Raw genomic sequence first — 13,898 nt, forward strand, 5'->3', positions numbered from 1 at the left:
ACCCGCGCTACGCTAACTCAGCTTATACGAGCCTTAATCTTGAATTCACAGCCCAGACAAAAAACGAGGACGATAGGGAGAGCTCGACGAACAGGCGCTGTGCGTCGTGTCCTATCGTCCTCGTTTCTTATTTGCGCTGGGAATTCAAGATAATGGAACACCAACTCGCCCAAGCATCACCTTTAACCAATTATACGAGCCAACTTGTGTCCTTGTTGCCATCATCTGGTCATTTTACAAAGAATTTCAGTGTTTCTTCGAAGAAATTAGGAGAGAGCAAACGGCCAAAATTCGTTCCGGTAAATGTCAGGTGTGCGCTTTCCGTTAGGGGGACAAAATCTGCACCCCGGTTCAATCATTGGTTACCGTACGCCTTCCACCCCGGCTAAGCGGACTCCCGCTGCACCTGGAAGAGCGACAATTGATCTCCAGAAATGGTGTATAGCCAGAAGCAAAGGGTGGTCATGGTTTTAACCCGCCTGAGAAAGCACCCGTCACTCTCGTGTCATTGCATGAGAGGCTACGCACATCATATCTTGCACTACGTTGGCTTCACCATGTTAGGGCATCGTACCTGAGCACTCTTATGCCCGCAGGAGTGGGGGTGGTTTGCGATGCCACCCCGAATTTCCACGGCACCTTTTTTGCACCATGGATTGCGATAGCTGGGCCATTCTTCCTGTCAAACATCTGACCTGCTACGTGCGCATGCGCTGCTCGTGCACATGCGCTACGTGCACATGCGCATGCGCTGCTCTCTCTCATTCCCCTCACCGTTAACGCGCGGTACATATAAATGCGATAACTGCGCCGCTACGCTCAGTCGCTCCACCGCCGCCGCTCCGATGACCACCGATGACCACCGATGATTTGAATGGAGACTAACAGGTCTGCTACCGCGATGGTCGGCGCAACCGTAACAAGCACCGCCCAGATGCGTCGCATCACCCCATGGTTTCCCCCCGCGGAAAGATGTGGTCAATTTTTTTCCTCTTTTTAGCGAGTGGCAGTTTGTTAACGTACCACAAATGCGTAAGACTTGCATAAGACTTGCGGCGTAACGCTTGCACGCAGCTTGCATTCAGTCAGCCGTTCGTCAGCAAACAGCGAAATCTGGGACATCAATGCAGCGGGCATTTTGTACCTGCTACAAGCACTGCACGCACCTGGTGTATGTCTCCATAAGTGTAGGCCACCTCGCCCTTGGTCCATCGACCATCGTAGTTGTCCTGGCTCTCCCATACGGTGATGTTCTCCTGCGTCTCGGCATCCATGATCACCACCTTCAGCCGGTCCACGCTCAGCCCTTCAAGCGCGTAGAAGAAGCTCACGCAGAAGCCCTGCGGACCTGGCGAACGTTGCAGTGGCCAGAGAAGGGAGAACAACGCTTTGCATTCGCAGAAATTCTCAACTTTATTGATAGGGGAAGCTATCGCTACTGTTTGGGCCACTCTTGCGAGTAGCCTGTAAAGGACGACTGCAAAGACCCACAACACGCAATAGTGTAGGTGTAAATGAGCTCATGATGGCTACCGCGCAGACAAAACTCGGACAAGTTAGGACACACAACGGAACGCTGTCCGAGTTTTGTTTGCGCGGTACAAATCATGAACCTATACCAACACGCCTAACTCGCAGTTCTTCTTAATGTAAATGAGATATATTATGAAGGCCGGCTTGGCCATTGCGGCTACGCTAACTAAAATAAAAACAGAGCCTTCCCAAAGAGGGACGAGGAAAAAAAGATAATGAATTGTCCCATCTGCTGTTTCTTGACGCCCACACCACCGCCCCCAGAGTTGTCTCGGGGAGAAAATGAAATTCTTTAAATAGACAAGGGAACTACTCTTTCGCGCGAATTGAGCTTTTTTGCTGGAAACGGCGGCAAAGCGTTCAATCACACAGAATTTATACTGTGGCCTAAGCTCCTTGAACTTAGTAATACTGGCTTATTATGGTCGAAAACACGTTCCTATCTTTTGCAAGATTCAGCAGTGTCTTCAAGACTATGTTGAGAAAAAATATTGCTCGCGGTGGTTAATTTTTGTAGTTGCATTTATAGCGTCACCAGACAGAACTTAAGCTGCCCTTTACCTTCGTATTGCTTAAAAACGGAAAGAAATAGCCAATCGCTTTCGTCCTGCAACAATATACAACGCCTTACTGAAAATTGTTATTTACAACAGTTTCGCATGCTTGCCTTTACCTTCCTCAAAATAAGGGGAATAAGGGGAATAAGTGGGACAAGGGAAATAAGGGCAACAAGAGAATAAGGGGAATATAAGGGGAATAACAATTATAGCCCTTGCATCAGTGTAATACTTCGTGAAGTTGGGGTGATACCATAGAAGCTTCTAAAGCAGAACTAACGATGTTTCCGGCAGCTGCAAAGATGTTATGACGCTAGCACACTATACATTTGGCTTTGTGGGCGCATGTTGGCAGACGAAGTAAGTGTACTATCCCAAGCAAGTGTGCGAATACGCAAGAGAATAATGAAGCAGGTTTTCGCAGGCCTCTATGGTCTGCGCAATAAACTCTTCACCACTCACCACTTGGGGCGAGAAGTACGGAAATTGCGTGTTTTGGGGGAAATAAATCTGCAAGTCTTGTTATGCTGTGCATCATAGAACGAAAACTAAAATCCTTCGTCAAGATGAAGAAAGAATTTCTGAGGCGGTCTCGTTACAATGACATCCAAACTGGATTGTGTGGGTGGTTGTTATAAGAGTCACGTTAAAATCGAGCAGCCGCACACCCCAGCAATGCACTCCCCGCCACTTACGCGTACAGCGGTGTACAGTGAATCTTATAACCTGCTACGTAGTAAGTTGTAGTTACACTTTACCTGTCACTATGACGATACACCATGAACGGGTGACAACACTTCATCTGCAATGAACGTACCCTAATGGCTGTGTGATCACTAATTATCGTCATTCTCGTGGTGCTAACGCTCTTCTCCAAATGGGTATTCCCCCCACCCCTCCTGAATACACTAATCTCGCAAGACCACCGCGTATATGATAGTTGCCTATTGCTTTCAGAAATTATTTGTCGTAATACAGAGAGTCTAGAGTGTCTGTGTCTGGAGGGACTTGGTGGAACAATTCCTGTCGCTCGACGCGAAGTGACTTCACGCATACGTGATGTTGTGAAGGTCCGCTGATTCGTACTGTTGGCAATAAGGCAACATGGAGGGGAGGAGGGAGGGGGTGTGCCCATTCAGATGTTCCCGTTTCCTTGTAACGAATAGCGTTTTTGCGACACTGATTGCCATAAAAAGGGGAACCACGCCAGGCTTGTAATGATCCATGGAAACAGGTGGCGAAACTTTACCACCAATGATATGCAACCTCATGCCCACACACGTTTTTCTGGAATGGATCCCTGGGCACCAAGGCACGGAGGGCAATGAACGAGGTCACTGACAAGCCAGCTCCGCTCAATACCCGGGTAGTGCTCAGCCGCGTGAATAATACAATCCAAGCAAGGCAACAGCGATGCACCGCGAACAGCACCGCAAACATTGGGGAAAGTGGGAGGGGATCAAAAGCATTTGACGCTATCAATCATGAAATATTGCTAAGAAAACTAAAAAATTATGAATACGCGGAATAGCGGCTGACCAATTAAGGAGCTATTTAGGTGATATGGAGCAATTTGTTGAATTTAACGGTATTTCATCGGAGTTATTGCCAATAGAACAGGGTGTTCCGCAAGGGTCAAAGCTAGGACCGTTGTTATTCCTAATATATGTGAATGATATTCCAAACATTCCTTCTACACCCAAGATAGCCATGTATGCAGATGATATGAGGGTATTTTTCACCGGTAGCAGTATAACAGAATTTCAGTATGAAGTAAATAGATATTTAGAGATGTTGTCAAAGTGGCTGCACGAAAATAACTTACAGCTAAACGCATCGAAGACTACCTATATCTTTTTCGACCAATTAATAAGAAGATAGATGAAGGCATTCATATTGAATATCGGGGCAATATGATCAGCTAAGTGAAAGACGAGAAGTTCTTAGGACTATGATTTCATTAAGAATTATCTTGGAAGCCTCATATAGAACACTTATTGCAAAGAAATTTCAAAAAATATTGGCGTTCTCAACCGATTGAAAGGTTTGCTACCGCTTTGGTTGAAAACAGCTCTTGTCTATTCTAGTTTTTTCTACGGAATATTAGCGTGAGGAACAACAAACAAAACAAATTACAAACGGCTTATCGTCTTACAGAAAAGAGTTCTCTCTCTATTTCCAATGTTCATGGGCACTATGCCGACTTAGAACGGGTCCACTATATGTTCAGTATGGTATGCTTACGGCTGACCAAATTTATTATATGCAGCTTTTACAAGTTATACACAAAGGAAATCTCCACGGCAAACATAACTACACTAGCAGTATATACTATTTTAGGTGTGCCAAAATACATACACCGAAATTGCGAACAAGCTACGGCAGGCAGTCTTTTCTGTTTCAACGCACCGATATAGTCAACAAAGTTGGAGACTACATTGATTTTAAATGCAGGAGAAACATATTTACAACACAAACGAAAGATTACCTCTTGAATCAGAATATCTGCTTCAATGGCTAGAACTGTGGATGTTGTTTAGACTTTTTTAATGCCCAGGTTTTGTAGTTGTGTCCATCTTACAACTCAATCATAGCTCTACCCTGATTGTCCGCTTGCAATTTGTTTTACTTTACTCTTTTGTCTGTAATGTACTTTACTGTACCTTTCCCATATTGTTCTTCAATGTCGTCTCCTCTATATGTTGCTTGTAGTTTTATAACTCAAACATTAGAATTTCCAGCTTGTTTGATTTTGCTTCTCCATTGTACCGTACCAAAGGGGGCTGGGGCCTCGGTCAGAATTTGTAGCCTTTAGTCCCAGCCTGCCTCCTCGTACTTCTGAGGAAATAAAATCTTTGAATCTTTAAATCTTTGAATGTTTTCAGTGTGTTGACGATTAGCTTCTTTTGTATTATCTGGATGAAATTAATTAATGGCGGTGTCTTACAAACCGTGCTACATTGTGCAGACAGGCAGTTGCATTAATGACCGCCCGCGTGAACATGCAAACTTGCTCAGAGGATCTCTTGGCAGCCACCTTGCTACGCACTGCCATGGATGCAGCTGCTTCACGAGGTTTGAAAAAAGTCACATCATATGTCCCTACCGAAACCAATGGGTACGAGAGATTCACGTGGCTTTTTGTGCCACAGTGCGGTGATGAGCATTGTCTCGCTTCACGTGACAGAGATCGCATATCTTTTGAACCGGGACGTGTTTACTCTCATTGCCCGGTGTGTGCTTTATCACTCTACTGCTCCCTCCGCCCTCTTTTATTTCGTTCTTTCTTTTTGTGTACGGTTTGCGTCGCTCGTATAAAGCCGGTGCACCGAATCAATAAAAAACATTTGGTTGTTAGCCCGCGCAAGTTTCTGCTTCTTCTTACTTGCGTCCCGTCAGTCGTGGTGTTTGGTAGTTTCGATTATGTACAGAGAACTCGAAAATTTCACGACTTTTAGAATATCTTAACTCACCAGATACAGCCACATACAGCTATATAAGAAAATCACGCGGGACCGGGGAAAATTGTTCGTTACTTGGAAATATCGTTGCAATGAAAAACTGGCGTTTATAAGACCGTGCTCAAACCTAGGAATCAAAACGACGCACGTCAGCAGTAGGCGCGTGTGCAGACAGGAATAGTTTCAAATAAAAACGTTCCGCTCTCTTTAAAGGAGCCATGAACAGAAAACAAAAGTTTGTTTTATTCGAAAGATTACGTGTTTCATAGTACCCCAAGCGCTTTCGCGGAAGCAAATGATGCTTTATTCACTGAGAAATAAGGCAATTTAAGCCAACATTTTAAATCTCCCGCTAAAATTGCACATTTCGTCACGTGAACAATGGCGTCATACGAGCCGGTCCATGAAATAGATACTTAGTATGTCGACTCCATATAGCACCCACACGCGGGAGTTGACCGAGACGGCGGCCATTTTAAAAATACTAGTAAAACCTAGTGCACCCGCAGCCCTAGTCACGGAATCGCCTGATCCGGAGAACAAAACTCTCGCCGAGGAGCTCGGGCTTGCATTTAACAACCTCACACCACTTGAACGCTCAATGCTTATAAGTGCACGAGCGGCAAGAGTTGTGAGATACGCGGTGGACGGGAAAGCGACCATTCCGCGATAGCCACAACAGACGAACGCCCAGCCGTCGGCACCGCTGCCTCGTCAGCCCCGTCGCGACGGACGAATAGAGACTGGTACGTATGTGCCGTATTTTGATTACGGTTAATAATAGTTCAATTTCAGTAGCAGTATCACTTATGCCAGTTGGCCGGTGTCGTGTATGGAAAGCCGTTCGCGCGAGCTCTCTGCTTCGACCAGAAAGATACGAGCGTCAATGCGCGGTGTTTACGGCATTTGTTTCCCCAAGGTCAGAGCGATTTGACGAAGTCGGCGACGAGCGCCAGCATGTCCGGGTCCCTGCCGTAATCACTTCCTCGGAAATGAAGCGAGCACACTCGTACTTCTTTAGCTCTCTTTCTCCTCCGTTTGCAAAGTTCACAAAACGTAGGCACTTGCTTCGCCGAGGTTCGTCGTTGGGCTGCACATGAAAGGAGATCTCACCGGCGGGGATGTCGCACTCTCTCGACGATTTGCCCGTACTACATGGGCATTTCAAAACACAGCAACGAAATTTCATTGTAAAGTACTCGAACAAACTGAAGTTTTCAGTGGTTGTAAACTGCAAACGAGCTCGTAACGACAGCAGCAAGCCAACACGACCTCCATACCGAAACCTGTGCGACGAGTGGCACTATCTCGTTGCTGCTCTGTGTTCCTTACTCCCCTTGTTTCTATTTTTACCTTTGTTGGTTGGCGATATGACGGCCAACCTCCTGTGAAGGGATTACGATACCAAGCAAGGTCGCGGCTGTGCGTGCTGGGACGGTTCGTTGGCCCCGAAGAGCCCTGTACCCGAAAATTCGTCTGCGCGACGGTGGCGACGGCGAGATGTCGAGCTCGGCCGGCGGTAGTTTCGTACTCATTGGCGCACACGCTTGCGTGTTCGTTCGGAACTTCAACCGTTTACTCCATCGTTCTTTGTCATAAAAAGAATGTGCAGTATGTTTCACGGGGCATTTAGCTCGCTATGCAAACTGTAAGCCCTGCCTAACATACGTTTGCTTTTGCCGGCCCCCGCCAATCGCAGAGCATTCTCGAGTGACATCATAGGTTCTGTTGCGGAAAATGAGCTAGTGGGTCGCATGGTCATTTCCTTTTTTCCTAATTATGTAGCTTATTTGAGCGAAGTTTGCGTTATAAGTGGTGTCGTTATGGTTCTAACGAGGCAATCTTTCGAATGAACCAAACTTGTGTTTTCTCTTCATGGCTCCTTTAAGGCTTCTTTATTTGAAAAAATTACTTATTTTCTTCTGGCGGGTGAAGTACGCACGACCGATTAGGAATGCCTCTACACATTCCACCTTGGGCAAAACCTGATCGGTGCGTCATTGCACCGAGCGATGAAAGTGCGTACTTTGTTCGTGGTCACGGAAACAGAAATGTTTGACACTACCTCATCTGCTGTGTTCGGTGAACCACAGCCGTCTTCCTTCGCGTCGTAATATTCACTGAAAATGAAGACTGCTCTCCCTTCTTCCTTTGCTTTGGCGCTAGCTGCATTCATGTTTGGATGTCGCGCGAGCTTCACAGCAAAATTCCCAAAAACAAAGAAATGCCTGCGCGCACACGTGGTTAGCGCGAAGGCCGACCGACCCGCCACTGACACCCAACAGATAGAGAAAGAAAAGAGGAAACCGCGGGAATGCCTCCTAGGATACTGCACAATAAACCACAACTTTGTGATGGCGCTAGCTGTTGGCCGTCGACATGCGGGTGATGATACCTACTGTACTAGGTGAATGCACAGAGAAATAGCGGTTTTGTTTCACGCGAGTGTTGCGCTGACGTTACGTTTAGCTGAATTCGTAGTACAGGTGCTCCTTCATAACAATTGGGAGAATAAATTACGTGCGTTATTCTGAAATATTCGGTATGTTTAAATTCGTGTTCTGAAATATTCTTACATTGGAAATATACGCAATCTCTCGAGGATTCTTAAAATATTCGTAAATTTCATAAATATGTTCCTGTGGGGTTTGTAGTAGCGAGATTTGAACGTATACAGGAACATTTATTAGAAACACTATGAAAGAGGCGCGTTTCTTGCTTTTCTCCCGCGTCTGGGAAAACGAATTTTTCGCATTTCCGAGGGCACAGCTTGCCTCATCCTACCTTCCTTAGAGGATCGGGAAGCGCAGTGAAGTGCGGTTGAGTGTTTTCTTTTTCCTGTGAAGCAGTATACCTCCAACTAGCCAAGAAAACTTTTGTGCCCTCGTCAAGAGAAAACTCCCGGGTTACTACTGGCGACATAAACATCTCAGGATACACAAACTACTGGCACTGCCAGGGATAGAACCTCGCCCCCACATAGAGAAAAGAAGCGAGAGCCCGTCGTCTTGCGAATAAGCAGCGCCCACTCGTGGAGACAGTAGAGACGGGGAGACAGACGATGGTTTGGATTCAGCATCTGAGAAGGGGGAGGGCGCTTTTTGGAGGTGACACACGACTCAGGAGTGAGCGGGAGGTAGTGATAAGAACGTCATAGCCGCGCGTGCCGCCTCCCTCCTCACCTTTCGTAAGACGCTACTCTCCGTTTTATGGCTGGCGACGCTGCTGCGTTCGGGACGCCACTCCCACGAATCCAAGGTAACTACCGGCAAAGTCTTTTGTTTCATTCTTTCTAGAGCCACGTGCGTGAATTCAAGTGACGCCGCAAGGGTAACCTTTGAGGGTGTCGTTTACATCTTCGCAGTCCGACCACCTCCACCGCGTTGAATGGTGCCTATTTTTTTGTTGAGTTGCGCCGCGCCACCAAAACGCTAACGACGGTTGAAGGAGGGGGGCGGGTGGGGGCTGTAATTATATGTTGTCCTAATCTGGCTTTAGTTGCCCCTCGGAATGGCTTTCTCATATCGGTGCATCCTTTCGCCCCCTGAAATTACGCATTCGCCATGGGGGAAGCCGGGAAGTGCTGGGTTGCGGCAGGTGCATCATATTTTGGCCTTCTTATGGTGCCTTGGTGAACTTTGGAGTTCTATCGGCTCGTGCGTGCGTTAAATAGAAGATTTGTATGCATGGCTTATAGAGGCGTTGTCCCAAGACGCACTGCAGAAAAGCCAAATTTCTCTGACTATGACGGTCATAGGTGAAATGACTCATTGAATAAACTTTATTCAAGACAGCAAGTGCAATATTGGGGCGGACCGGCCGGTGAGAGGCGTCTCCAGTCAAGAATGCTTTGCAGGTGAACCGCTCGCGTTGCCCACTCTACCAGCATGCGCTGGGGTAGAGGGGTCGCAGCTGGCCAGAAACTCCATCCACTGCTGTGTGGTGATGTCGGGGAGTGGTGGTTGGGTTGGGGGGTGTTGGAGCATTCTACGGGAATGTGGTAGAGAGTTTTCTTGTTTGGACAAAACTGTCATGTGGCTGGCATGTGGGAGTGTACTGCAGTTTGAGATAGGTGACGAGGCTTTGTAAGTGCAAGCGATTATATGGTGGGCTGAATAGCCGAGTGTGGTGAGCAGGTTGCGGCCAGTTGGGGTGAGGGTGAGCAGACGAAGTTGCGTGACTTTGTGAACTTCGATGAGCTCTTGCCATGCATTGCGGAGGCCCAATTGGAGTAATTGCTTGGTCTCTGTAGTATAAGGAAGGCTTAGTGCTGTCTTGTATGTTTGGCGGATTAGAGTGTCGAGTTTCTTGATTTCTGCAGTCTTGAGGATTAGGTATGGTGTTCCGTACCTGATGCGACTTGTTAGAGAGGGAGGGAGAGAGAACAACTTTAATGAAGGCTAGCATCGCGTTGGCTTTCTACGTTAGATGAGAGAAGAAAAACAAAAAATAAAAAAATGTGAAAACGAAAGCATGTCATTTGATGCACCCAAAATTTTCAATTCCAAAACATTGTCCAGTTCTGGGCTCCGAAGTAGATCCAAGAGCTCTTTGATTGCTTGTTTAGCCTGACTGGTACCCGACCAAGGACCCAAAATAGCCCTCAGCCCAAGTCCCGCACCAAGCTGCCTGCACAAAGTTAATATGGTCGCGGGTTTCATTCCCGGCCGCGGCGGCCGCTTTTCTGATGGAGGCGAAAAGCAAAAACGCCCGTGTGTACGAGATTTCGTCGCACGATAAAGATCCCCAGGTGGTCAAAATTAATCCGGAGCCCCCCACTACGGCGCGCCTCATCGTCGTCGTTGTGTCGGCGCGTTAAACCCTACAATCAATCAATCAACAAAGTTAATATGAGTTTCTGTCTGTGCATGGTGTACTTTGAACCTATGCATATAACACGATCAATGTCTTCTCGTCAGTCCCACGTAGAATAGAGAGGTCAGGATGCCTGCTGGATTTGGTACAGGTAATGTCCCGTGTAGGCCACATTCAAGCACAGCCAATGAAGAATGGCTTTTTTGTGCTTTCTAAGCCCAGGTGGCATTCTGAAGGTGCACTTGGGATCAATAACGTGAAAGGGTGCGTATTGTTTCCTTGCATCAGCCCAGTTAGACATCTGCGCTTTCCATGAGGTTGATGAGAATGAGTCTTGTGGTGTCATGTTCTTCAAGGCTGTGTCTCCTTTGTGCTGTTCGATGTAGAAGGTGTGTTAGCTGTGTTACTGGGCGCGGTAACTCATATTGTTAAGATTGTTTATCACCCGGAGCAGTCTTGTGGAATATTGATATCTAATATGCGAAGTTGAGAAGCATGGGAGATTGCTTGTCCGTTTAAGGTAACTATTAGAAGAGGAATTTTATCCTTGAGGCACTGCGATGTCCGTTTTGTGAAAGTCAGAAATTGATGATTTTTCTTGTGCAAATGTCAGATCGCTTGGTTGCATGTAGTCTTCAATGATGTGGACAGCTTGTTGTAATGTGTCTTGCTGTTGTCCAATGGAGCCAGTGGAAGTCCATAATGTCACAGCATCCCCATAAATGGCGTGTTTGAGGTACGGAAGGGCTTGCAGCACCGGAGGTGATCTTTCATTGCCAGGTTGAACAGAAGGAGGAAAATTACCGATCCTTAGGGCGTGCCTTGTGGTCGTGTAGGACAAGGGGCAGTGCGCAGCTGACTTAAACCCACCGTACCGTAGCTGTAGGATTTGTTGAGAATGCTTTACATAGTTGTATGTATGTTGTCCGCAGTTTGTCGAATTTATTCCGGCGAGTATGGCTTTGCGGGACACAATTATCAAATGCATCCATAATATCAAGTGTCAGGATTGTATAGCTATTGTGAGAAATAAGCTTGTCGAAAATGTCTTCTTTTAGACATATAAGTATGTCTTGCGTTGTGAGGTGTAGGGATGGAAACCAAACTGTGGCGGAGAAGTGGTGGTTATCTTAGGTATCCAGAGATGCAGTCGTGAACGAGGTGTCCAAAGAATGTTCCCAGGCAAGAAGTGAGGAGATGGGACGGAGATTGTCCAACTTGAGAGGTCTGTTGGGCTTAAGTATAAGGGTTATGTCTGCGTGTTTCTATTCTGTGGGGATAGTTCCTTGTTTCCATTGCGCATTGAGGTGGTCCAGAAGGTTATCAACGTTTACATGGTCAAGGTGTCTGAGGAGTTTATTTGGTATCTTTTCTTTGCCAGGTGTGGTATTGCGCGTGAGTTTGTGAAGGATGCATTCGGATTCGGATAGCGTCCAATTGGGGTAGGTTGTCATGTGTACACGAAAGGGAGGGAAGGGAGTGAGAGTGGGAGCTTGCATAGCGTTGCGTGGGGTCGTGGCCTACCTCTTGTTCCCAGCCAGGTAATTACGGACGAGGCGAAGAAGTTGATGAGCTGTACTTGGATTCGTTTTCGTGAGAACATGAGAGTGCGGATAATATGCCATGTTTTGCGGGTCCCAAGCCTACTTTGCAGCTTGTCACCGAATTGATTCACATTCAGTCTGCTTAGGTGTGCGGCCTACTCGGCTCCTTCCTTTGTTAAGCCATCAAGGCGTTGCTTTAGTTTTCGATCAGTACGGTGTTTTTCCAGTGTTTTAGTAGCCCTGCGCCGGCATCCCATAGATGTTACAAATGTTACAAATGAATTGGAAGTGTTGTTTTTCATGATGAGTTCACTCAGTTAGGTGATTTGGGTTCGCAATGCATTAACCCGGTCTGTTTGTTGATAAAGCTGATTTTTAAGGCGTGCATTTTTTTCTCGGCGGGTGGTTACTGCTTCAGGTTCTAGTGACGTGGTGTTGGTTGCGTGGGTGGTAGTTGGAGTAGTATTTTGTGGCGGAGCAGTCGTGAGGGGAGGAGAGACAAATGCTGACCAGCTCATGTTTGTTAAGGCAGCGGGAGCCAGTCTAGGGTAGTTAGCTTGCGTAAACGGAGGGGGTGCAGGTAGGGGTTGGGTGACGACGTTTCGGAAAGCAGGTGAGGGTGATGGCTTCCGCTTGCGTCTGCACTTTTCTCTGGCGGTAGTGTGAGTAAGTCCACAGAATTTGCTGATGGGGGACACAGTCATGGGTCGGAGCAGGGTTCGGAGTGTGGCACTGTGTGCAAATGTTCCTGTGGGGATCGGGACAGATGTCTTGACGGTGACCAAGTTCGCTGCACTGAGCACAGCACTGATACGTATTGCCGTAAGAGCGACAGCGAGTTAAAGCACTGCACGCCCTCACATAGAAGGGAACGTGAGGCCCGTTGAAAGAATTAAGGGCTGCAGGCGACTTTCCCAGCATTCTGATGTCCAAGATGTATGGTCCAGCGATACGGATGACCATGTGGAGTTCATGCGGAGTGGTGCCTGGGGTGACGCCCTGTGCAACGCCCCGGGAAGTACCCGGAGCAGTCTTCATGTTGGCCGGAACTTCATATATTGCAGAGCCGAATTGGACAGCAGCAAGGAAACGGAGGCCGTTAACGACGGCTTCATTGGGAGCACTTACCGCAATGAGGCTGTTTTGGGCGTGGTATTTTACAGTGGCTTGGGAGTAAAAATGCACGGCTGGTATGTTGCTGGAACTTGCAGGCTGTTGGTTCTTTGGTTAGGGGTCCAATCTCCGACCCAAAGGCCCTAGCGCGGGCGAATAATGATCTTGTAGACTGGAGTGCATTCAGGGATGAGTTGCCCACAGGAAGCGGCAGGCTGGTTGCTGCGTTCAGGGCATACTTGAGGCGTACTCGGCGGGTTGGGGTTCTTGAGGGCTGGCTTGATCGCAGTACTTGTCTCCCAGGGGTGGTCGCATGGCAACGAGCGTCCGCTGAGGGGGTCAAATGCTGCTTCGTCTGAAGCTGGTGTCACAGTGCTTGAAAGAGGCTGCGTACGTTGCGCTAGATGTGCTGTCGGCGCAGATCCCGGAAGCAGAGCGCGTGCCAAGAGCGCGACGCAGCCTGGTCTTGCCAGCTAGGCCTGATAGGCCTAGCGAGGTGAGCGGCGTGGCTAGATTTTCAAAGGGTGATTGCTGACCAGAAGGAGTACAGATCCTCTTGTGGGTGGGGTACAGGTGATCCACGTGATGTGGCAATGCTCGTGGCACAGGTTTTACCGCGATAACTGGAAATTACCGGTCGATATAGCAATCGAGGCGGTAGCCGATGGGAGGCATGTATGCGTGACGCGGCCCCTACGGGCGTTTTTTCATGTGTGAAGTGAAGAAAAATGAAAACGCGTCCCGTGGTAGGAATCGAACATACACGGGTCTTTCGCCTTTCGATGCCGACGTCAACCCTTTTGCGCCATTCCGACACGGTCGAAGCAGCTTGTATTTTGTAATTTGCCTCAGGTTGCGTGGGAGAAAGTTCCACG

General features: G+C 47.7%; 1 protein-coding gene across 1 annotated transcript in view; it reads right to left on the reverse strand.

Annotated features, from left to right (window-relative positions):
* LOC144162580 (MAM and LDL-receptor class A domain-containing protein 1-like) overlaps positions 1 to 13,898 on the reverse strand; it is a 145,595-nt gene that overhangs the window by 97,805 nt on the left and 33,892 nt on the right. The window contains exon 5 of the mRNA XM_077693173.1: positions 1,167 to 1,348. Within this exon, the coding sequence (XP_077549299.1) occupies positions 1,167 to 1,348 (182 nt within the window). The remainder of the gene's footprint in view (positions 1 to 1,166; positions 1,349 to 13,898) is intronic.

This window comes from Haemaphysalis longicornis, unplaced genomic scaffold, assembly GCF_048455015.1.
Source record: "Haemaphysalis longicornis isolate Haplotype H1 unplaced genomic scaffold, Haemaphysalis longicornis Haplotype H1 scaffold_12, whole genome shotgun sequence".
Lineage (NCBI taxonomy): Eukaryota > Metazoa > Arthropoda > Arachnida > Ixodida > Ixodidae > Haemaphysalis > Haemaphysalis longicornis.